The sequence below is a fragment of the Ascidiella aspersa genome, chromosome 7 (assembly GCF_963924565.1).
Source record: "Ascidiella aspersa chromosome 7, kaAscAspe10.2, whole genome shotgun sequence".
Taxonomy (NCBI): Eukaryota; Metazoa; Chordata; class Ascidiacea; order Phlebobranchia; family Ascidiidae; genus Ascidiella; species Ascidiella aspersa.
Genome location: NC_139453.1, coordinates 9,615,695 through 9,641,677, shown reverse-complemented (window position 1 = coordinate 9,641,677; position 25,983 = coordinate 9,615,695). Strand labels below are relative to the sequence as shown.

Here is a 25,983-nt window from a genome sequence, read left to right as displayed (position 1 = left end):
TTGTGTGTGTGTTTTTATTGTATTAACCACTCAATCGAAGTTGACAACCGCATAGTATCGTCAATTTTTTTTCTTAAGTCTTGATTTGGGGATAATGCTATTTCTTCAAAATGGCATTTTTTTATAAAATTGCTTAATTTTAATAGGCCTATTTTAGTAGAAAGTCGCCACTGCGCTACAGCCATTTATTGTTTAACTATTTATAAGTTTGCTTTTATTTTCGGTTCAGGTTTCACAAATCACCCAATTAGAAATATGCGAAGTTTTTGTAACTTTTACTTTTTAGAGGTTTAATAATTTAACCTCAAACTAACCATAACTAGTGTATTAGATAATTTGTTTAAGTTAAAATATTGATTTAATAGACCGATTTTAGCCTGAACCAAAAGTAAAACATGTATGTGTGTTTGTCCTGATGAGACGATGACGTCCAATTCCGGAAAAAAGGTGGGTTCATTTTGTGTCTTCCTTTCGTCGTGCGTTCGCCTGTATACGCCTGAGCGTACATAAAAGATAAATTTGCGCCTAAAGTAAACAATTAGGGAAGAAGCCAAGCCAAGACGCCACTCAACAACCGAAGCAAAGAGATAAAAGACGCAAGAAAGAAGAAAAGAAAACCTTGATATTAAGTGAGTAAGTTATGCTGTATTAAACCAAAAGCACACATATGTCAAACTACGATGTTTTGCAGAAAGACGGCCCGGTTCTTTACCGCCACCAAATGGATCTCCACCTTCTGCTGCTGCTTCTGAAATCCTCGGCGTGGAAACAGCTGGTATACGATTTGCTGACAGAGTTATACTTGTTTTGCGTAATTGTGTAAAATTGAGAGGATTGAGTCTACAAAGAGCAGTAAATTTATCAATAAACTCTCATTAAATTTATTGTTAAAACGGTAATACCGTATGCCAAACTTTGATAACTGCACCGTGCTTTACAATAAACGATTTTAAATGCAGATGTAGGCGCCAGGAAGGATTAAAGCATCTTCCAAGCGGAAAGGACAACTCGTGTGTTCATGGATCCTACTCAAGGTGATTATGCGATTTACATTTTTTTAGCTTTCAATTGTGCTATGCACAGTTTTGATGTTTGGCTTGACAGAGGGTAAGTTTTTCCTGGCCTGTCTTTTATTGTTTGTCAGTCGCAAAACGAGGAAAGGTGCCAGTTGTTTATTGTAAGTCAGGTTTCCAGAAAGCCGATGACATAAGGTTCTGGTACCAGCATTACAAACTTTACTTTTCGTTACAGGTACTTAACAAATGTTTTCCATGCAGGTTAATATTGTTTTTACAGAGTGTAGGAAAAGTAGTTCATTTTTAAGATTGGCTTTATTTTTGTAAAGGCTGGTAATTGTTATTGGTGATTCCCGAATTAAGATGGAACGGTATGTATTTCAGCGAAAAAAGTAAGTGGCTTTCGGGTATTACAGTTTATACAAGTTTAACAAATACTTTGCATTTAGAAACGACGATGTTTAGAACGACGAAGTTTTGCTGCATCTCATCAAGAACGCTTAACGAACGCTTAACGATACCAATCTGAATGACAAAAATAAAAATAAAATAAACAATGCTCGAGCGTGTGTTTTCTGAGATTTGTCCGCTGTGGCGGCTGTGTTCGATACCATGGTATAGTGAAAAGGACTAGTGCCCAGTATGCGTCTTGAAATAAATACATCGACTTTAAAACTGGGCACAAACTGGTTCTTGCATCGTTAGCACTAGGGATTGATGTCCGATAGTAATATCGGATCGGAGCCGATAACGGACGCCAGTGGGTGAAATGGGTACACCACCCGATTCTAGGGGTGTTTTAAAAAGATGTACCATATTTATATATTATTAAGTCACCTAGACTTTTTTGTATATCTTTTGTAACTTTAATACAAACATTGAATGCGATTCACATTGCAGGCTATACACACGACATGGGAAAATCTGTGAAATTACAATTTAATTTTATCAGAGCTTGAAAATATTGGTTCACACAATTTTACCGCAAAAAATAATGCACTGCATTTATCTCGATTGAGGAGTGTGAACGACGTTTCAGATTTTTATTGAGTGTAATTAAACTTTTTGTTTTAATGTTTGCTAAAGTGCAGCCGAAAAATGTTCGGTTTACCGACAAATATCATTCTTGTTGTCGTATGGATACATGCAATACAGGACGTCATAAGTTTGGTAAATGAAGTAAAATAAAGGGAATGGAAATGTTTAACAGTATTTTTTTCGGTTATTGGGCTAAAATTCGCTTTAGCTTCAAGGAGGTTTAATAACAAACAGCCATTGTTAATCAAGTTGGATATCATTGCGTTGGGTCGCCAATCATGAATAAAATACCTGTTTCAGTTTGGTATCGGATCGGTACCGATACTACCTGTGGGTATCGCGCATCAGCCCCGATGATCCAATATTATTATCGGACATCATCCCTATTCAAGGTAAATGAAGTCTACCACGAGACTGATTTCATTTTTAAGACGAGACGGTTGGAAGCAGAAAAACTAAACTAAAAAAATATGACTGCACAACTGTTGCAATTTGTGATCACGATAACGTTTTATAATGCTGCTTTTTTAGTAAAATTAATAATAATCGGCGACTTTGTTTCGAGTAAGTAAACCACCATTCGTGTCAACCTGGGATTTTGATTTCGAGGTGATTTTCGAGGTTCGTACACAGGGGCCTAGAAATTATATCCCAAAGCTATGTCGTTACCTGACGTAATAAACTAAACCTTTAAAACGTAGTACACCGTATACCCAACTGTAGGCCTATACGCTATACCAGATTCAAATCTGAGGTACACAACTGACCAAAGGTATACAATATTGGCCAGATTAGTGCATGTCATATTTGTGGACGCCATATATACGTTTAAGCCGTCGCTGATTCATGTGAAATCGCTCTGTCTTTATGGCCTTATGCAGTGTAGCCTATAGTACCCAGGATAACCCTTTTACCAAATAATACACCGGGAGCCTTTAATAGACCAACCCGATCTGTCTATCAATTAAGGATTTTCAGGCAAGCGCCAGTCCAACAAACTAGAAAAGCTATACCCTGTAAACCAGTGTTTCCTAACCTTTTTTACTTGGGGTCGCACCTAGAGGCATTTGAAAACGTGGCGGCGCACTTTACGAGCGAAGCGAGCGCGTATTTTTTTATTATATAGGATTTATAGTTGCATATCTTTAAAGAGACTCCAGCCTTGACACCAAAATAAGAACAACATTAACTTCGGAATAAAAGACAGTTAGGAATAAGGCGTAAATGAGGACTAATACATAATAGTTGTAATAATGACGAAATCGGAATCAGACCTAAATGGACAAAATAAGGCCAGATACAACCTTAGCCATCCATAACTATCACTAACTCCCCGAATATTTTGAACCCTAACCCACTTTCTAACACCACCAAAACTACCCGCCCATAAGCGCAAACAGTGGCAAAAAATCCGGCGCCAATGCCAAACAGGTGTCCCCTAATCATCCCATACCCTTTCTCTACAATCTTGGGCGTAATTTTGTCCATTCCGATTATTTTCTTATTCCGTATAATTTTGGACATATTTAGGTCTTATATAGACTATTTTAGATCTTATTCTGTCGTGGTCATTACTGCGAATTCGGCATTATTATATCGGTGGTCTTAGTACTCTCTGGTATTATAGAATATAGCTTATTATCTTATTTATATATTGTTGCTTGGTAGGTCTTATTGTGTTGTCTACTTGAAAGTACTGTGTGGAATCAATGAGATAAGCTTAATAGGAAAGTAGAAATACTTGTTTTTCGTTAAATTAATTTTTTTCTTTTGCTCGCGGCGCACCGGTTGAGAAGCGCTGCTGAAAACAATGCACAAGCGTGTTTTTTTTTGTCCGCAGTGGCGGCTGTGTCGAATAAACCACCATGGTACGTAGTGAAAAAATGCAATTCCCAGTATACATCTTGAAGTAAATACATCAACTTTAAAACTGGTTCTTGCATCGTTAGCACTAGGGATGTAGGAACATTGAATGCGATCCACATTATATACCAACGCCATGGGAGAAAAACTATAAAATTGCAATTTAATTATCAGAGCTTGAAAATATTTGTTCACTTAATGACCCCACAACAAATAAAGGCACACTGATGCATTTATCTGGATTAATGAGTGTGAACGATGTTTTAGTTTTTCATTGAGTGTAATTAAACTTAATCTTTGCTAAATTGGTGCCGGAAAATCACCTGTTTACCCACAAATATTATTCCTGTTGTCCTATGTATTAGAAATACATGCAATTATAAGTACGGTAAATGAAGTTAAATAGATGGAATTGAAATGTTTGAGAGTATTTTTATTTTAGTTATTAGGCCAAACTTAGCACTTTAGCTTAAAGGAAGTTTAATAATAAGTGACCGCCATTGTTAATCAAGTTCGATATCATTGCGTTGCATCGTCAATCATGAATGAAATTTTTGCATTAATTTGACCGCTACGGATACTACCCTTTGGCATCGCCTATCGCCCCGATGTGCGATCCAATATTATCAGACTTCCCTATTAAAAAAAAATCAAAGTCTACCAAGAGACTGGTTTAATTTTTAAGACGAGATGGAAGCAGAACGGGTTCAATTTTTTTGATAACACTGGCGTTTAATGATGCTGATTTTTTAATAAAATTAAGAATCGGCGACTTTTTGTACAATTGTAACTAAACCACCATTTGTGGCAACCTATGATTTTGATTTGGAGGCGGTGTAGTTGGTCCTAAAATATCAGAACTTTACCTAATAAACTATGCAACAAATAAGCTATTGCTGCCAGGCATAATATATAATGGAGTGCTGCTCTTCCAGCAGTATTGTATAATAGATCGACGTTTCGACGTGCTATACAGAACGTTTTCATCAGGAAACTGACGTATCATGTAAAACAAGATTCCTTATAAATCGACAAGTAACAATTCGTGCGATTACAAACTCGCACCACCGCTCATTGGTGCAAGAGCGTGCAACAGCTTCTCGGCATTAGAACGTCAGTTTTTACGTTCATGGTGCTGGCGCGTGAATGGATGTTCCACGACTCAAGAAAACCTCGCTTGTGATAATCAGTTTCCTTCGTCAACACCTAAGCAGCAGAAAAGTTAATGCTGTGCTTGCGGGTAAATGCATGGCTTGCCAACGCTGATTTGTTGGCATCCTTTTTGCCCATATCCCTTTCGTTCTCCTTCCGGCGAGTATTTAAACTTCTACCCGTCTCCCCGATGTAAATTTCGTCACACTTCCGATGTAAATTTCGATTTTAACTCTTTTGCGCGTCATAGTTTGACAGAAAACAGAAGGTTACTTTTTAAATCTCCCTATTTAAGTTTAAGTTACCGTACACTAATTTTTTTGTTGAATTGTAGTTTATATGGGACCGCATATTTTTAGAAAGCGTTAATAGTTAATTTATGTAGCGGTATGTTGTAATTGGCTTGGCTTTTCAATAATTGCGTCCACCTAATGCACAAATGCTCCAAATTAATGTCCCCCGAACGACACATTTCCATTGCACCTTCATTGATTTATTTAAACAGTAGTTTTAAAATGTTAAAAACCCTATGTAGCCTAATGGATATTTATTGAAAAAATCAAAAGTCACAAATTTAGTCGAAGTCAATTTCCTCGAAAAACGTAAATCCATCAACGGTATTAAATGTATTACTACTAACTTAAGTGCAATTGAGTGTGATGTATAACGCAGCACTAACTTGCGTGTTTCAGGTGACGGTTGACGGCTAAATTATTTTTAAATCAAATTTCTTTGCGCTGAAAAACCTATTTTAAAATACCTACGGCCCGAAGATTGAAGAAAAAGAAACTTTAAGGCACGGTTTATTTTACTGGACGTACGGTACAGTAGGCTATATGTATTAGTTCTAGCTTCCATGCAGGTCCAAATACAATCTTAGTTATTGTTAAAGTAACGAGATAAAAAAAACTACACTTTGACGCTTTCTCTTTAACTCTTGGAACGTATTTAGACTCTAATTTAGTTTCATATATGTCCAGTTTGACCGAAAGCCGCACGATATTGAAGTCTAGGCCTACCGGTACCTATTTTTTGTAATGTCTTTTTTGAAAAGTTTTATTCTGAACCTGAACCAACAAAATAAAACCAAACCTTTAAAAGTAACGCAGACGAAATGGGATTTTAGAAAATAATCACCCTTTTATATTTAATTCTTCAGCTATTATTCCAGAAAAGTTGTACATTTTCAAATTTATATAATAACTACATTAAAGTTTAAAAATAAACAATTCGATACCGACTTGTCCAAGTTTTCAAGTCCTTAGTATTTCCGCACGGTAGCAGGCAAGAGCTGCAAGAGCAGGCCCAAATAAAACTTTGTGTACAAAAGCGGGAAGCTCGTTTCGCGGCCATCACAAACAAAATCATGTGGTTGGACTACTTGGCGCGTGTCTTTGTTGAATGATCAACAGTTGTAAGTTTTACAGCTGTTTAAATAAAGCGTTAGCGCTATCGTTATTCCCTTAATGACGTTTGTTTAGCATTACAGATTGTGATATTTTAACGTTTGATACATTCTGTTTGTTTAATTTTGTTTTTTTTGTGGGCGCGGCTTTAGCAATTAGGGGTGTGGTTCTGCCTTGTAACAAATAACCACGTGCTTGTTAGGGTAGCACCGGTATGCGTATTGCGTAATTTGTTTGACCTCTATCATAAACCTTTAAATTTCAAATTTTGTGTTATCGATAAACTAGTATGACGTGTGACGTTTATCATAATCGAATATAATTGGTAAAATATGCGGAAGTTATTAAGGTTATTGCGGTGTAAATCAATTTAGAAGAGATCTTAGACAATTTTAGGATTTTTTGGACCAGTTAAATGATTTAATTAGTTGTGTTATGTATATATTAATCGTTTAAAAGAAGAAAAAAAATAGTTTCTCAGTCAGTTCCTCTTAAGATTGCATTCTGTCTATGTTTTTACTCTGGAAAAATGGAAATGGTCCGACGTCTTAACGCTGTAAATGAGTGTTATGATTTTTTTTCTTTTTTAATTGAACCATATGCCCGACGGCCACAACTCAGCATTTCCGTGTGCCATGTTATTGATTATTTTATGCAACGGTGTGTTCCGAAACGTTAGAGCTTGCGTGCATCAGAAATGTCCAATCATTTTGCGAGTCACTAACCTAGTTTTTGTGCGCTTATACGCCTAGGGCAGTTCCTGTGGCGTTTTCCAGCTACCCTCCCCTCATTAATAATGGTTGGTTTATTTAGGAGAAACGAGATTGTAAGGGGCAACTTAGAAAGACTGTTCAGTGAAATATGCACAGTTGGTTATAGCTTTGTTTGTACATGCAGAAAAACTTTTTCGATGTTTTAAGGGTATGAAAAGCTTGATATTTATTGAACATTAGAATAATTTGTGTAAAGTTTTTTATAGTTTTATGAATATTTCTTTTAAAATTTGACAAATGTAGCACATTATGTGAATATATCAAACCAATTAGTGTATCAATGAACTGTTTAAATTTAAACAACAATATGTTAGTGAATAGACTTTTCTCATATAATCAGGAGTAAGCCAAGCACTATTTAGTTATACAATTTTAATGATTAATTGCTTTGCTTCTTAGTTGTTCTAGCTAATTTTTGCGCGTGTCAACTGAAGATGAAGTTCAATGCTTTGTACCTTTTAAGCTTGATCACAGCAATTATTGAGGGCCTTCTGTTCAGTGGCCTAATATTCGGGTGGTCATCAATAAATTATGTATTGGAAAAAGAAGGTTACTTCAGCAACTACTGCCAGCAGGACCAGGTACCGGCCAGTCTTAACTCCTCAGTGACGACTGCTGTCCCATCTGTTTCTTTCACGACTTTAGATCCTAACATTTCAACCACTGCTGCTACTGAGAGCCCTCCGCAAAAATGCAAGGCACAAGAGGAAAACATCAACCTGGTATTTACGATTGCTAGTGGGGCACTTTCGTTTTCCACTCTGCCAAACGGTTTCTTGTTTGATCGATTTGGCACTTGGGTTTCCAGGGTAATAGCCATCCTTCTGTTTACTTGCGGCTGTGCTTTGGTTTCAATTTCGACCATTGCAACATCATGGATTTTATATCCTGCCACATGCTGTATATCGATCGGCGGTATTCTGCTTTTGGTTACTAACATGCAGCTGGGTAATTTGTTTGGTTCAGCCCGGTCTTCGGTGATAACCATTCTCAACGGGGCTTTAGATTCTTCCTCATTCGTTTTTTTGATTGTTAAACTTGTGTACGACCAGGGAATTAGTTTCAGTGCCATATTTCAATTCATTGCCATTTGCACTGTGTTTCAATGGGCCCGTACCATTCTTCTCATGCCTCGCATGCACATTCCGTTTCCGCTTCCCAAAGGTAAATATAAATATGGCATGCAAGAATGCTGCCAGAAGCAGGAAAATACTTTGGACCAAAGTAAGGTGCAATTGCAAGACAGTATATCTGCTGAAGATGCAACTGCACCCAATGATACTAACTCATCAGTAGTTGTTAAATCTTCATCGGATGAGTTGTCTTTTATTGACTGCATGAAGACAAGGCCGTTTTGGACCAATCTTTTTCACATGAGTGTTTTACAACTGAGAAATTACTTTTTCCTCGGTACCTTTTTCAAATGGATGACCGGCATTATTGCGTCCAACCAAATCCCTCCGTCCGAAATCGACAGCTACATAAATATTTTTGGTGTTTGCCAATTCTTCGGTGTACTCACTGCACCTCTAAACGGACTTCTTATTGATGGATCGAAGAAATTTTTCAGTAAGACACCTGAAGGGGCAGCAACTAGCTCTCCAAAGGCAATAGCTGTTTCTGCCTTTACAACCACAACTCTCGGCGTTTTGTTCTCAATAGTCATCTCAATTCCAATTGCCCAACTCCAGTACATTTCCTTTGTGTTGCAGGTGGTCTTCCGTTCCTTTTTGTACGGCGGAAATGCCAGCTTTATAGCTTTTACCTTCCCAGTGCAACACTTTGGCAAGCTGTACGGCGCTACCATGACATTGGCCGGTGTTGTTACCTTGTTGCAGTTTCCCTTATTCAGCTTGGTTCTTCGTCATTTGGAAGAGGACTTTTTAGCTGTCAACATTGCCTTTGTTGTTGTATGTGCCCTGACCTACATCCACCCTGTATTGATGCTTTTGAGCACGAAAAACAAAAAGAAACAGCAAAATGGCATTGTCAAAAAAGTTGAAATGCAAAATCTAACAACAGCAGAGCCCATGTAAAATGTTAATACATGTTTCACTTTATGTGTATGTGCCTTAAATTTCTTGTAATATTAGAAATAAGCTTAATAAATTAATAGTCTTTAAAAACTCAGGACTTCGATAAACTTACAAGAGCCATTTAGGTTGACCAACAATAATTTAAATGCCTTCAGCCTATAAATTTCATTCAAAGACTTTTCTCGTTTAACAAAATGCCGTTTTTCATTGCTTTAAAAAATTTCAATATATTAACAGCACATTATAAAATCTCTTTAAAACACTTGGTAAAAAACATTATATTTGTACTGATTTATTTTTCTGTTTTCCTGCCAGCTTAGAATTGTTATAAAAAATCTCAATTGAAAAAAACTAATGATAATTAATTTTACCTAATTTACCATACCAAGTTCCAATTGTATTTATTGGTGTCTGAATGTAGTTAAAAGTAGTTCATTTTAAAACTCTTTACTTATTTGTCATACACAATCTTTATTAACGGTTTAACGTTTAGAAAATATTGGTTTAATTTTGTATTGTGTTAATAAAAGTTGCAATAGGTTTTGTGTACTGTTATATCTGTACTAAAACACACTCATTGGTCATGTGTTTGTACGGACTCTTGTATGGTCTGCAGACTCTTACAGTAAAACAATGGTTTTATCTTATTGTGCTTTAATAATTACGGCAATCTGCATTTAATTTTTTATGCGAGTTGCTGACAGTTATGCATTGTATTCTTTAAAGCCAGCCCAGTCAACCAACGCATTTTTATTTACTTCAAACATTTTTTTAACTGTTTTGTGCATCAGTCTGATGTATTTCAACATTTTAAATTGGAAGTCTGCTTGTATGAGACTTTTATTGTTTAAATGAAGTGTGAAGTGATTTTAAGGGTTTCTTCTCATTGCGGATGTCAGCATTTATTGTCTTTTACCTTGTGGGACAGCAGGATGTCTTTCAACTTGTGTTGTATGCGCCATATTGTATAGCTACCAAAAAAGATGCTTTGCTGTTTTATTGGCAGCTAAGTAAATATCCATTGCTTAAAACTTGGTAATTAATTAATAACCCAATACTATTTACTAATGTAAATATTTCTATATCATAATTCGCTACATCCCTCCTATAAATATTTCTATATCATAACTCACTATATCCCTCCTATAAATATTTCTGTGTACTTTCAAATCCAACACAATAAAATCACCCCTCTTCTTAACTTGTACAAAGTGTAAAAAGTCTGCTGTGCTTGTTTTCCTGTTATTTTTTAAAAATTGTTTTTTATTTTGTGCAAATCAGTTTACCGGTTGTAAATTGTCTATGTTCATAACTAATTTCTCATTTTTATACCAAATTTAAAAGATACGTTTTTTAATAATCTCTCTTAATTTCTTCAAAATACCCAACAAACCAAATGTTTTGATTGTAAAACAATTCGTTTTCATGCTATCCAATGTTTTCTACTGTGCATACTCTATATTTTAATTTATAAGCAATTCAGGGTTGCTTTGTTGACAAATTTCTGTTGCTTTAACTCGTTTGGTGTTTTTTTCAGCATGGGTGACTTAGTTGCTAGCTCAGATGCCATCTGGGTCTATCAGTTTCGAATAGTTTTGCTTGGTGATTCTACCGTTGGCAAATCGGCACTTATACGAAGATTTACAGATGGATGCTTTCTAGAGGTTTGATTTTTATGTATAAATATAGATAAATTGCAATTCCAAAGAATTATTGGTTTAAAAAAAGATTATTCTGCACTTAACACTCCCAAGTATACAACCTGTATATATAGAAATAATATGCAGCCTAGATAATTTTGATTGATTTGATAATCAATTTTGCAGTACCTTCCATGTACCCATGTTGCTGTTGTAATGTATTGTTTATACCAGTGCTTCCCAACCAGTGGAATGTTCTAGATTTCTATTAGATCAGAAAATTATTGCATTAACAATACATAACATATATATATATATGCAACAATCACAAATAAGTAATAATTAGATGTGTTGTGTAGCATTAACTATTTTCAGTATGTATGCCAGGAGTAAAAATGCAGGTTTTAAGGAACTTTATTTGTTTGGTCCTATCTTATTGTGGGTCGCACAATTAAACTTGCATTAAAAGTGGGTCACAAACTGAAAACGGTTGGGAAGCACTGGTTTTTACCTAGTTATTAATCAGTGCTAATTGTATTTTCTCGCCAGCCATATGGTGTGTCACATTTTTTCTCAATAATTACTGGCACAATGATCTCAATCAATATGCATTGTTGAGTGAAGCCAACGATTGTAATGCCTTTGGGAATGATAAGACGTGCAAGTGACAATATTTCTGCTGTCATGGTTAAAAATTAACCACTGTATTTGTATTGGTCATAACCTGGTACACAACCTAACCTCAAACATGACAGTTTACTGTCTTCATCACAAGCATAAGTTGCACAACATACCATTATTCCAACCAGCGCTTATTAGGAATATTGCAATTTGGAAATGTCTAAGACAAAAAAAAAATACTTTTACAGTTAAAAGGCAATTTACAGCAAAACTCAATTGTAAAAACCAAAACACTGTTGGATTGAAGCATCCATTTGTAATAACCATACAAGCAAACACAAACCGTGGTTAAATCATTGTGTTTTCTCATGTGGGCTTGGATTCCAACCCGTTCCAATATATTTATACAGAACCAGTGGTTCCATGGGCCATTGCCCTACAGTAGTTTACAAGTTAAATAGGCCACAGAACTATAGGAAACATTGTCCTTCAAATATTTACATTAAGCTGCACATTTTTATCAAACATTGTCACTTTTACGTGTATGACTTACCTATAAAATTAAGCAACATAGCCACCTTGCTGTATAATAAATTACTATCTTGTAGCCTAAGTTCAAATCTATGTCATTAAAATTTTTCTAACTGCTCACTTTGTATAATATACGTTACATTTTAAATTGAAAATTGTATCTGCCTGGAGATTCCCTTAAACACGGACTGGAACCAATTTTAGGGCAATTTGAATAAAATTTCAAAGCACAAGTACCCTCAAAATCCTGCTGTGATTTGTTGTAAAGTCAATCTGTCCATAACCGCCGCCACCTGTGCCGTAAATAGTTCTTCTAACCAAGTTTTAATGTGTAACGCAGGTTTCTGACCCAACAGTGGGAGTTGACTTTTACTCAAGGCTGGTCGAAATCGCACCATCCACTCGTGTCAAATTGCAAGTTTGGGACACTGCAGGTCAAGAACGATTCAGGTCAAGCTATTTTTTTAATTTTTTTAAAGAGTTGTCGTTTAGGTTAGGCTGGTGTCAGAGTTCTTATTAATCTATTTAATTTTCACAGTTTTGCATTTTTTCGATGATTTATTCTTAATTCCAAGTAAATTGCGTTGTTAGTCAAGACGAATTAAATCTCGAATAAACTCGTGTCACCGGAGTTCGTTTTGTTTTCTTGGTCTTTCTCTTAAAAAGTATGTCTATTTAAAACGTGTCTTGGCGTCTCAGGAAATGTATAGACGTAGACGGCACAATTTTGTTCGATTTAAATATAAAATCTTCAGTTTATGAGAGCATAAGAGCAGGCTATGGACGCAATAAAAGGGTTTATCTCCGGGCAAGCCGATTTTGGGAATTGTGGTATTGTTATTATGGGCCCCGTTCTTAACATTTTAAACTTGCTTTTAGCGCGATGTTTCACACAACAAAAATTAATTAATATTTTCAATAAATTAATCAATTTGTATGTTGACTTTATTACAGCGGGTTGCCGAAAGAAAACAAACCGAAATAGGAAGCCAAACTTCAAGTCGAAAATAAAAACCCTAAATTGACGAAATCCCTAACATTGACTCCTTTTATTTTGAAACGACGTAATAGTCTAAACCAGCGGTTCCCAAACTTTTCTAAAAAAATTCCCTGGATGACCCGTTGCAATTATTTTGATATTTCGCGGCCCTATAAAATTTCAAGGGTCAGTTGACCCATGTTTCTTGTAGTACACTAGTGCAGTCACGATTCTTTCTAATGTAACAACTTTCTGACTAATACGAACGATTTGCTGATAGCAGGTAGTACAGTATAATAGATGCTTTATGATGTCACAATAGACATCATAAAACACGGCATATGATCGAATAATAAAGCATAACTAAAGACAATAATGATGACAGATAATGTTTAAAAAGATTCGTTGAAGCCTAATGTTAAAATACTTAAAAGACTAATTCTCCTTGCGGACCCTCTGAAACTGCTGTACGGACCCCATTTGGTCCGCGGACCCTAGTTTGGGAACCGCTGGTCTAAACTATAAAACGCAGCATGCAATGTTTTATGTGCAAAAATGCAATTAAACGACCAACTAATCAAAAATTAAACACTCCTTTAATTAAAAGACTTTGAGTCAATTTGCATCGAATTACTTAAGACATAGTCAAATTGTTAGCCTAAATTACTGAATACCAAGTCAAATTATTTGCTTTAATAACTTAAAATCCGAGTCAAAGCGTTTGCCTAAATGACTAAAACCTAAGTAAAGTTATTCAAATAAAGTGGCTGGTCAAGTTAAGTAACATGTAAAGCTACTTAAATGCGCACTCAAGTCAGTTGAAAACACCGACTTAGTGCATTTCAGTCACCCATTTAAATACCACCGGTCGTATGACTCGACCTTCATTATACCTTTCAATATTATAACTTCTAAAACTGGGGCCTCAAATCAGAGCAGCTAATTTGGCCCTCTAATTTAACCATGTCCCATTATTTTTATTACGCTTAAACATCAAATCGAAAGACGGGCGACAATAAAACAACAGCACCTATCAAAAAGCGAGGTCAGCCCACTTAACTTCTACGAGTTATTTTCAGAATTTAAAGCACAGATATACTCCAAGAGTGTTTTATCGACTTGAACATAAAAACTAACCCTGAAAGCGTTGGCAATTTTTTTGCATATACTTACAACGGTACATATAACAAACCGCGCACATAACAGTAAACAATTCAACAAATAACCGTGTCCCGATTGTTGCAGGTCGATAACCCAGTCGTACTATCGCAACTCTGCCGGCGCGGTCCTGGTCTACGATGTTGCAAACCGCGACAGCTTCGAGCACTTACAGTCGTGGGCCGACGAGGCCCGGTTCCACGTGGCCCCTCGCGTCCTCAGTTTTGTCCTTGTCGGACAGAAGTGTGACCTTGAAAGCGAGCGCAAGGTGAGCTTTGTGCTTAACTGTTTACCTATCTTTTTTTGGTATTGCTCGTCTCGAGCAGTCGTCGAAATCTCTGATTTGTGAGGCATTTTGAAGTACTTGCATTTTTTTAGAATTGGTAGTATTTGTGATGAGTTATTTGTTTTAAATTGTTTTTTCTCGGTTTATAAGGAAAAATTAATTCGCTGCGGGGTTGTTTAACATTGCCAAACAGGCAGCCAATAAAATCCAGTTACTAATACTATAATTTTTGCCAAATTAAAAAGCAAAATTGTCTTCATGTGACAAATTTATAAATTTATTTGTCTTTTAATTTTCGGATTGCCACATACCCAAAGATTGGAGTTAACTTACATGCAACGATCCCGGGTATTAAAGTTGTCGCCACATTTATTCTCTGCTTGGCGGCCTGTCACTGACCGGATGTCGCTCTAAAACTTAAATATTAGTGTTTATGATATCAGAGTGGCCGTGTGACGCGAACACCAACACAAGGCTCAATTTGTAGCACAGCGGCTAGCGCGCACACTGACAACAAGTTGTCATAGGGGGGAAGCGCAAATTTAGAAAGGAACATAACAGATTAATTGACGTTAAGTGAATTAAACGAACAAGACAAAATGAAATGATCCAAAGTAAGATACATAATTTTGCACTGCGTTAACAGCTCGGCCTTAGCGCAACACAACGAGGTTGTTTAAAGCTAACCACTCGTCGATTTCCAGGTTTCAGCCGAAGAAGCGAGTGCGTTTGCCCGCCTTCACAAGATGCTTTTCGTCGAGGTCTCGGCCAAACAGAGCATCAACGTAGACAAGTGCTTTCTAATGCTCACCGAACTCATATACAGGTATAAAAGGGCGTATCTTTATGGAATCCAAAAGCATTGGCAGCAGGTTTCTGCTTGCCGATCACTGTTAGGTTGACGCGCATTTAACGATAAAACCCAAAGTTTAAAAACCCGAGTAAAACCAGGATCTAGATTCTATTTGAATAAGAAACTGATTATGCTAGCATTGGCGAAATATATTCCTTTAAAAAATGTCTGATCCTGGTTTCACTCGTTTTTTTAAACTTTAAGTTTTGTTGTTCACATACAGGTGAATTTGCTGTAGGCTTGTATATAGGGATGTCCGATAATATCGGATCAAAGCCGATACCCGATTCCATTTGGCAGTATCGCTATCGTCCGATACTAGGGCGGTATCGGTGCCGATCCGATGCCGAATTAAGATAGGGATTCCAGCTATGATTTGCGACCCAAAGCGGCGATTTTTACTTGGAAGTTGAATTCGTCAAAAAATAGTATATAGGTTAAAAACTGGAGCCAACCAAATTCATTCACGCGAATGCAAGTTTTAACCTAATAACCTGGAAAAAATGCCTTTGATCGTTTCAATCTTAACTATTTTGCTTGTTTGAGTATCGTAATGACGTCATTGTAAAGATGAAACATTAGGTAGAAACGTTTCGGTTGACGCCTTTACATTTATCAGTGTGCCAAGGGCGACGAAATTCCATTTTCTTCGGTTGTGTAAACATACCAAGGACAGGGCTCTATACGTAAAAGTTACGGACATTGCCGGCAAAGACAGAGAGTGGGACTTTTCCTAAACTCACGCTTCGTTGCTTTCGAATTCTGTGGTTCAATCACGCTTTTATGATGGCGTTCCTTTTACAGTTCCGTGTGGCTTTACGATAAAAAATACTTGATTACCCGCTAGGCTGTCAAACGCATTTTGTTTCTGTATTTTTTTATAGACTGCTGTGTCCTGTTAAGCGCTTATTTATAAACGAGCAACAAATCGTAAATTTTCTAAAAGCATGATTTTGAAACTCCAACAGAGGAAGCCAGATATTTTTTGTTTTCTAGTGACAAAACGATAAAAAAGTGTTCGTGCGGATTTGAAACGCACTTCGTGCGGATTTGAAAGCTTACTATAAAATTAGACTTGTCTTGTGATGTTAAATTTTGGCTAAATGATTGGTTTTCCTTCTCTTGTTTGAAGAAAAAAATTGAAGAAACCGTATATTCGGAGTTCCTTGACTTTGACAAAACTTGTACGCAGTAGCTCTTAAATTTACGTTGATATTTAATGCTTCCGTGACGACTGACAACCTCTCTCAGCCAGTTTTAATACTACATTGACCCGTATATAGAACAGTTAAACTCAAAGGTACCTAACCTGAGTAATATACAAGATCAAACGTTTGTGGAAAGAAATGTCTATTTCACCGAATTTGCAGTACATTGATGCAGTATCTCCTCTATTAACAACAGGCCAGTTGTTTTGTCTCAATTGGATTCCAGTGTGCCGAATGACAACCGAGAAAGGAATGCTTTTCTCAATCGGATGCTCTGTTAGTTTATAATACCCCAAAATTTATTGCTCAAATTCCTAAGGGGCTACTCACGCTGCTTAGTGAATAGAGCCCGTCTGTCCAACACAGTATGCGCCTACTCGGTGTACAACTAGGCCTTTGGTGTAGAAAACAAGGGAAATAAATATAAACTGCCAGTTGGGCGATTTTTTTGCGCTGGTGTTCCAAATCTTATTACGTTAGCCATACGTACAACGAAAGCCGTCGCAGACTCACCGAGTCGGTCGATCAATGATACAAGCAAGGCAGGCTAGAAATATAACCTAGCCTGCAGTGAGGTTCAAACGTAAACCTTGATCAAAAGCAGCTTCAGATGGGCTAGAACCCAAATATTTTTCGGTTTTCATGGTTGACGACTGTACGATGGAAAAAAACCCTAGACACGATTTCTTGTTGTTTTCAAACAGACCCATTACTGCTAACATTTAGAGAGCGGCCTAACTCATCTTACAAAGTTCCGCTAGAATCTAAAATGGCGTATAGCAGTTGTTTCTAAATATTTATGTCCTTGCCCTCTGAACTTAAAAAAAATACTCGTACCCTATATGATAGGGCCTATACCGTAATGACATGAGACAATCAAAGCGTAACGTTGTTTAATCGTTTTTCAGATAGTTCACTTGTTTAGTGATTTAAACCAGGTTCTTAAACATCAGTTTTTGGTGCACACTAACAAGCTAACGGCTCGTTGTTTTTACTATTACCATGTTATCGTATGTCGTATACCGTGATATTTGATACCCCCTGAAGTAGGTTAGACAAATATATCCTATAGCTTAAACACCCTGACTTAGCGACTAACGGCTATTTTTAAGTAAAAACATTACATTCCTACGACAATCATTACTTTTTTTCAACCACTTTTAAAAGGCAATTATATAAAGTAGAGCAATCCTTATTGGTGTTGTTTGAATCTCCTACACTTTACGTTTAAAAATAAAAACCGCTGTGTAACGAGCTCACATTTTTTACATAAAAAATGATAACTAAATGTTTGCATAATTAGACTAATATGAAGATATTTTATTTAAAAAAAAAAAAAAAAATGAAGATGTTTTATTGACTAAAAGAAGGCTAAAGACTAATTTGAAGATAATTTATTAGTGTTTTCAACCAATGGGTCGCGACCCTAATTTGGTCGTTGTTTAGTTTAGTTTAGGTCACCGACTGCAGAAATTAATTTTTTTAATTTGTTCTGAGCAAATATGCTCAAAAAATAATCAAAATTTACGTCTTCAGTTATATTAATTAAATTCTTTTTATTTATGCTATTTGTCTTCACGTTCTCTTATTTTCAGTTAGTAACAAATTTCTTACGCTAAGCATTTCGATTTGCCGCAACGAAACACTGGTTTAAGGGATAAACGGTTTAACGATTTGGCGAAACGTTCATCAGTGCTCCACTGCTCCGACGATTTTCAACGTTGTGCCATCTGGGCTCGGTTTTCTTTAACGTCTAAAAAACCGCGCGTATAATTATAGTTTCTGCCTTCCGCGTTAATCCCATTCCGCGAATATCGAGGTGAAATCAAAGCTAAACGTAAAACAAAAACAAGCATTGGGGACAATCGCGTAAACATTTACCGGGAAGGAAGCCTTGAGAGCGCGTCACAACATTTAACGAGAGGTTTAAGGGAAACGGCTTGTCTCGGAGGCGCGCAACGTAAAAACTGGACACAATGACTGGCGGTTGGAAGCCGACAAACGTGACCTAAAATAGGGAACGAAATGTAGCTATAGGACGCCGTGACGTCGTTTCCAGGTTATGCCACACCCTTGCCACGCCCTTTAGGCTTCCAAATATCCTCCTGTTTCGACTTTACCAAGACTCTGTGTTGTGTTGGCCAAATTTTCAGAACTTTCCATTGAAACTTTCCATGCTTGCAACGTTCATCGACAGATTCGGTGATTCTGCGATGGCTCTCGATTGATACGTAAGCCGTAATCGTTCGTCAAAAAGCAGTTAGGAAGGGTTAGATCACAGTTTTTGAAGTGTATCTTTCATTAAACCTACCACAGAGTTCAATAATTTTAAGCCGCCTGTTTATGATCATCGGTATAAGTTCACTTTTCAAGGCATAGGTTGATGTGCCTAGCCGCAGTGAAACGATTTAAATTAAGTTAAAAGTTGACTCTCAAAGTACTCGATTCTATTTCAGGTTGAACCCACGCAGTTTTGCAAAAATCAGCTTAGTTTGTTATTGCATCATGGTAAATGTTTTGTTTTTTTGGCCAAATCTATTTTCTTACGTTTTCGGCTGGACTCTCAAACTTAACAAGAAAAAAATTAAGTTAGCGGAAAAACAAAGTCGAAAAGGGCGGACAAGGATACGGGGCTGCGTTGTACATATGGCTGGATTGAACAGTTAGGCAAAGGCGACAAAAGTGACCAACAACAGACGCATAGGAAAACGAAAATCCACGAACGACCTTCCATTTTCTTCCATATCTAGCACAAGCTCAATTGGTCAAAACATAATACTTCCTTTTTTAGCTTTTATGTTTTATTCGTCATGTTTTGATTTCCAGTCTGTTCGCTATTGGGACATGTTTGTCTCGATAGGCTAAGCGGAGTCTGCAAAAAAAAAGATCCAACTCCTACGGTGACTATATTTTTTAGGTTTGTTGGCGGAAGCGTATAATAGGCCACGGGGGTGTCTTTTATCCACGCATGACTATAGCAAGATCTAATTTTTGTTTTGTAAATAACTCCTATTTTATTCTTTTGCGAAGTTGTTCGATATATTGTCTGTACACTGTTCAGAAAAACCATAGAATTATACAACGTCCAGCGAGAAACATATAATGACGTAGCTGGTCAAATCTAGGCTGTATTATTATTATGACAGCAGGAAATACGCAAAAATTACAGACAAACACGAAGATTAAATGACAGGTCAGGCGGACAGGGAAACAGACTGTGTCGCACATATGGCTGTACAGGACAGCTGCTGGCCAACATAATGTCACTTTAAAGTCAGATTTCTTTGCCCTACTGTGGCGACAAACGTGACCGATAAACCCATTTAGTGAAAATAACGAATGAAAGGAAACGCTGATGCCGCTTCCAGAGTGATCAAGCCATAAACTATACCAGCAAACCAGGAGACCAAGCCCATCCCCGATAGTAATATATCAATTTTCTCGATTAGCGTCATAAAAATATCCACCACGATCTTCAAACTTTACACCAGAGCGCAAAGGGAAATTATTACCAATACACTCCAAACTTGTTAAATACCATTGCTAATTTGTTGTCAGTATGTCTATATTATTGTCGCCTCAGTATGCATTGTCTACTCTAAACAACGTAATCTTGCCTGCATTCCCCGCTATGAAAACAATTGTCAGGTTTCGCGCTATTTAATTAAAAGTGCTATTTAAAGGGCCCCCTATTACCTCACGAATTTCGCACCTTCGTCTTATTTAACCATAAAACGCTCTTTTTCTCTCCGCTACCTTGGATAGTTGCTCGTGCCTATGGTTGATCGACATACATATTTTGGAGTCTGTTAGTTTTTTAATTCTGTTAGCACACAAGTGAAAAAGGTTGCGGGCACTGATTTAATTCCAAGATTTCTAAAGTTAGTTCTTTTTGCGTCCAATTAAACTGATGGTTATTCAAAACATAAATGATTCGAAAATGGTAAACGTATTTAAATTGTTTTGTTATGGTTTAAAAACTTTCAGGTTCAACAAATCAATCAAACCAACGTTTTAGTGTAGCCTATACTGTATGTGGCCGGAGAATAATACGCAAATATTTTTGTGTCCGCAAAGATAACAGCCCTGGGACAACCTGAACTATATAGTATCACTCCAAGCGATCAAAGCGTTGCTTGAAGTTCGGTTCGGATTGCGAAATAGCAGTGTTGTATTGACTTAAGTCAAGGACTTGACATAAGTCACTGTCTTCAAATGACTTGAATTGACTTAAGTGTTTTGGGCAAAATCACTTGACTTGACTTAAGTCATTTGGACAAATGATTTTACTTAAGTCATTTGGAAAAATGACTTTGGTTAAAATAAATTATTTTCATTAAGCAATTGCTAATCATATTGCGTTATTTACTCTAATCTTTGCACATAACACAATTTGCTTTCTATATGCTTATGTTATTTTTGTACTTTAGTTAGTTCTCATAATCAGAGGAATTTGCCAGTTTTCATAATTTAAAGTTTTATTTTTGTGACAAGGTCTTGACTTGAAGTTGACTTGCTCTAACTATGACTTGACTGGGACTTGACTTAATATTTATTCAAAAAGACATGACTTGGACTCAAGTCATTTTACGAATGACTTGACTGGGACTTAAGTCATTTCAAAATGACTTGTTTACAACACTGATGCATAGTCTGGCATGTGATTATCCCGCAGTTGGACCATTCAACTTATTGGAATCTGAATTGCCTGTCTTGCAGATGTGACGTAATCCTTTGCGTAATTAGCTTTGTATGGTCTGAGTCTGCGAAAGACTTTGTTTAGTCATCAAGTCAGCATACGCATACGCCCTGCGAAAATTGTCTCAGCTCAGCAAACGAAACTAATACTAAGTGTAAACTCTCAAGAAAGCAAAAAAAAGTTAAAAATAAAATAATAGTTTTTAAGCGTTGTTAAAACCAACTGGAGAATTTTTGAAAACACAATACAAAAATTACCTAAAATTAATACCCAATAAACTATTTGATTCAATAATTTGCAATTGTTCCAATTGCGCTTGACCTAAAATTACTATGACAAGCAATTAAGGGTTTAATTTACAAAACAGATCACAGAATCGATAAAGATAAATACTTTTTAAGAATACATATATCATGGCGAATTAGTGTTGCAAGGCTATAAGCAAACGTTCCATCACATTGAAGAACCCTTAACCAGCAGAGACGTCATGGAACTTTTGTATACTGGATTATAATGTCAAATTCTCGTTAATGTCTGGTGTCCATTGTGACATCACACACCGGATCTCCATTGTGACGCTTTATGTAGAGCTGTTTTGTCATCGAACTGACCATTGTCAGGCTATAGTCAATCACAGCGTATTTATTTGTATAAATATAGCATGATCACCAAAAGTCCAGTTCCTGCTATACTGTGACGGTGTATGGACTATATTTGAAAAAAATACAGTGGAGTACTTGCAAAACGGATCTGGAGTTAACTATAATTAAAAGTTATCCTCTATGGAAAATCGGAAAAAGTTATTCTCGTAAACTCTTGCGAACTACGAGATTTATTTGTTTCCTAATTTCTAACACATTTTAAAATTAAACACCTTTAAATATAAATGGACAAACACACACCAATCGTAAAAAAAACATAAGAAAATAACCGTAGTTGCCTCTTGGCTTGACGGAATACATTATTTTATTTTAAAATATAAAAAAATACTGGTAATAAATATTAAAAGGCAGTTTGATTCGCCCAAAGCCAAATATATATATGAAATATTTAATAGTTTCTACAGTCATGATCAACTGTCAGTTTATGGTTGCCAAAAAGTCGTTAATAAGTCTTCGAATTTTTTTGATGTAAAGTGTCCTTAAAATATTTATTAATTTTGATGGCTGTGGCATTTATACTGTTTTGTATTCAAATTATTAAAAAAAAATTACATCAAGTTTTAGGTCTTTGAAATGCTATAAATTCAAGTTTTTGAATGTCTTTCAATTGTTTGTTCATGAACTTGTGTTACAACCTTGTAATTTTCTGTCGATGACAAATTGACAATAACAACCCAAAGAAAATAAAAAAAATAACATTTGCAGAAACAAAGGCCGTTTCGGTCTTTCAAAAACTCAAAAAATAAATCGGCCGAAAGGCTGAGCAGCACCACTGTTGCGCCTGTCGGATGCCTGAGCACTAAACGAGACGTGTATCGGTGTTTTAGTATAGGACGATACTGGCGAACTTACATATAAAACAAAACAATAAAAGGGCGTGATATAAATCGTCCAGCGACTAAAATCGGGCGTAAACTAAGACGATCTTTAACAGGTGGTAATCCCAGCCTTGGCCAACCAGACTGCTTCATCCTCACAGTTTTCACCAACAGACTAACCCAGTGGTTCTCAACCTTTTGTGGCTAGCGGCACCCCTCAGAAATAATTAATAGATTGCGGCACCCCTACTACAATTTTCCGTAGGTTATTCACTATAACAGGGTTGGCGAACCTTTTTATCGCGCGGGTCCCAAGCACGACTTTAATTCTTACAAAATGAACAAGTGCGCCATATGTTTAACTATATGCTAATTTTACGCGAAACTTTGCTGATGCGTCGTTTTAAGTGTTATTATTGCCTGGGCTAGAGTAATTTAAGGTTTTTGGACGATTTCCGAATTCGGATTCCTACGAATAATAATAATAAGAACCTAACTTAACAAAAAAAAATTAACAAAATGCTTCAGTATTTTTATGGGATTGCAGGAGTTCAGCAGAAAGCTTTTCAGCATGGTTTATCCAAGTTTTTCAGAATTTTTAGTCTGCGAGCTCTTAATTTTTTTAAAGGATCGCCACCCTTTACGTTTTACAGTGAAAATGCTTTAGTTGTTTGCGTTTCTGCACGCATTTGTTGACGTGCAGTTAATGTAGGCCTACTCATCACCCTTAAAACACTTTGCACGACCCACAGATTAGGCAGCCCTGATTTAAACAGTCGGTGGTTCGCCATCCCTGCACTATAATGTCACAATGAACGGAAGGAACACCCCACATCAACTCTACATAGTGTAGGAAGTTGTATTTGGATTTATTTCGCTCTAATCTTACACAAAAAGTTGGGCAAAAATTAGATTCTTAAAAAATCTGAAATATCCATCGGTGCTACTGCACCCCGATTGAGAACCACTGGTCTAACCAATGATAAAAAGGTGTCAGTGTAAAACGTGAAAAGATGAAATGTAATGCGGCGCCAGAGTTAAGATAGGTTAGGAAGCAAGTGAAAACTCAATGGTGGAAATAACTAAATACAAAAACGAATAAAACATTCTGTGTAACACCACTACTACGTATAGCCACAGCCTCCCTCATTTTACCGAATTCTCTTCACCACAGGTTGGTGAAATCGGGCGAGCTGCGGCCCGACGACGGGTGGGAGGGGATCAAGTGCGGCCTGGTGCCACAGGCGCCGCCACTGGAGTGCGACGAAGACGATTTTTCGAGAAAGAAGGGGTGCTGCTACTAACCTTTGTAACCTGGCGATGTCGGAAGCTGTGGTAATTAATGGTAACCTTTTTTCGGATTGTGACCATTTTTTCCCGAGAGGTTATTTATTTCTTGATTTATTTCTTTTTTGAAAAGTGACATCAAAGTGGAAATTGTTTTTTTTTTTCGTACTTTGGTTTATTTTTTCTGCCGCTTCTGTGGAGCGTTTACGTTCAATATTTCCGTGGCCATTTAGATCATTTCTTTACTAAAGCTCAAGTACGGATGGATTTCCCATATTTTAGCAGGGTTAGTTAACGCTTTAGGTACAGTTTTTTTGCGTTTAACAGCGTTTTCTTGGAGTTAAACGTCACACAAACTTGTGAAATCGAACCTTATCGCAACGTAATCGTTTTCGCGTGTCGTTTTCAATTACATGCACGCGCATGTTAGTTCCACGTGATGACATGGCCTGCATTGACGTCTTGTGAAAAACGTTTAAATTTCTCTGAACTATAGCACATTTGGTTTGCTGCCCTGCAAACGATTGCCAATGCGCGTCATTCGGCGTATTTTGCCAACGCTGCATTTCGAGCTAAACGCGCGTAATAACATCAGTTCGTCACGTTGGCTATTTTAGCAACTACAATGCTCCCTTTTTTGTGGATATTTTATATATAGTACATATAGTTGAATACGGAGTTGCTAAACGTCCATATGCAGTAATTACCAAAACGTTGGGACTTGCGGAATACGTTTACAGTAAATCGAACAGCGTTTTACGTCCTTAAAATATATTTTAAGTCTTGCAAACTGTCGAATCAATGATTCCACAATTGGCTCTAATACTTAAAAAAAAACGTAACCACTAAAATCATCTTAAAAAGGGTATCACTGTAACATCACAGACCTGATACATCCGCCAAACTAAGTCACTGGTTTAAATTAAAAGTTGCAGGCGTCACCACGTTGGTATAGCTAGATTTTGTGAAGTGAAGTACTTACCAGTGACCCCGCCACCAATTCTTGCTAATCAAATGTTTGTTTTGGTGAGCGTGACTGTTTTAAAGAAAATACGTTAGCAGAGCCCCGTATGAGTTACGGACTTTGAACTAGTACAATCGCTATCAAACTTTATCGAAATACTAACCAACTATGTTTTAATTCACGCGACCACACTGGCCGTGCAATTTCCATTCGAACAATATTACAATTCAAACACAACAATTGGATTACACTTTTTTGCTTTTCAGAGGTCTAATATACCATCGAAAGTTAATGTCGAAATAACCCCTTTAAAACTGCCAAATTACCTTTTGGGGGAATAATAACCCACTGGGTGAGAATCACTAAAATAGACTGTGCCACTGGTGTGTTAAAGTCGATAAACGCTTGTGTCGTAAAGTGTTGTGTAAGCCATTGCAGTGTTTTTAAAGAAATTACGGCATATTGTGGCCACGTGTTTCTATCACATTTCAGTTTTTATTTCAACAACTACTAAATTGTATAACAACAGCCGAGCGAGATAAACAAAAGCCTGTATTTTGAACTCGTGAGATGACAATGAGGCCGAATTTAAACTATATTTCACCATGATTATGTCACCGGAAGTGCGTAGTTGAAATCGAACAATGGAACTTCGGTCATAGGCCGGTTTGTTTACTTTTAAATTACACCCTTAAAGCCCGACAAACGTACTCTTTATGTTGTATGCATCTTTGTAAGTCGTATACGTACTGAACTTTTTTATTTTAATACCTTCAAAACTGCATTAACCACGAAAAACAACAGATTGTCTTTGCCAGCCTATGCTGTTTTTGCGTTTGCTGTTGCTCTTTTAGCTCGTCGATTTACTTCGTTGAATGCATGGTGAATTATCAAGTTAACATCTTTGTTTATTACCAGAAATTACCTTTTTACTTTGCATTCCTAATCGTGCTATTTTCTTATATTCACGTGGTTTACAAAAAAAAAATTGAA

The 25,983-nt window shown here is 36.7% G+C and overlaps 2 protein-coding genes across 2 annotated transcripts; both read left to right on the top strand.

Annotated features, from left to right (window-relative positions):
- The first annotated feature begins 6,839 nt into the window (after window positions 1–6,839).
- LOC146137625 (equilibrative nucleobase transporter 1-like) lies at window positions 6,840–9,986 on the top strand. The gene has a single exon (XM_083393393.1). The coding sequence runs from the start codon at window positions 7,683–7,685 to the stop codon at window positions 9,282–9,284; it is 1,602 nt and encodes a 533-aa protein (XP_083249519.1). The 5' UTR covers window positions 6,840–7,682; the 3' UTR covers window positions 9,285–9,986.
- A 412-nt stretch (window positions 9,987–10,398) lies between these two features.
- Window positions 10,399–24,926, top strand: LOC146137624 (ras-related protein Rab-39B-like). The gene is made up of 5 exons (XM_083393394.1): window positions 10,399–10,948; window positions 12,417–12,526; window positions 14,301–14,481; window positions 15,204–15,325; window positions 23,914–24,926. The coding sequence occupies exons 1-5, from the start codon at window positions 10,823–10,825 to the stop codon at window positions 24,041–24,043; spliced, it is 669 nt and encodes a 222-aa protein (XP_083249520.1). The 5' UTR covers window positions 10,399–10,822; the 3' UTR covers window positions 24,044–24,926.
- The last annotated feature ends 1,057 nt before the right edge of the window (window positions 24,927–25,983 follow it).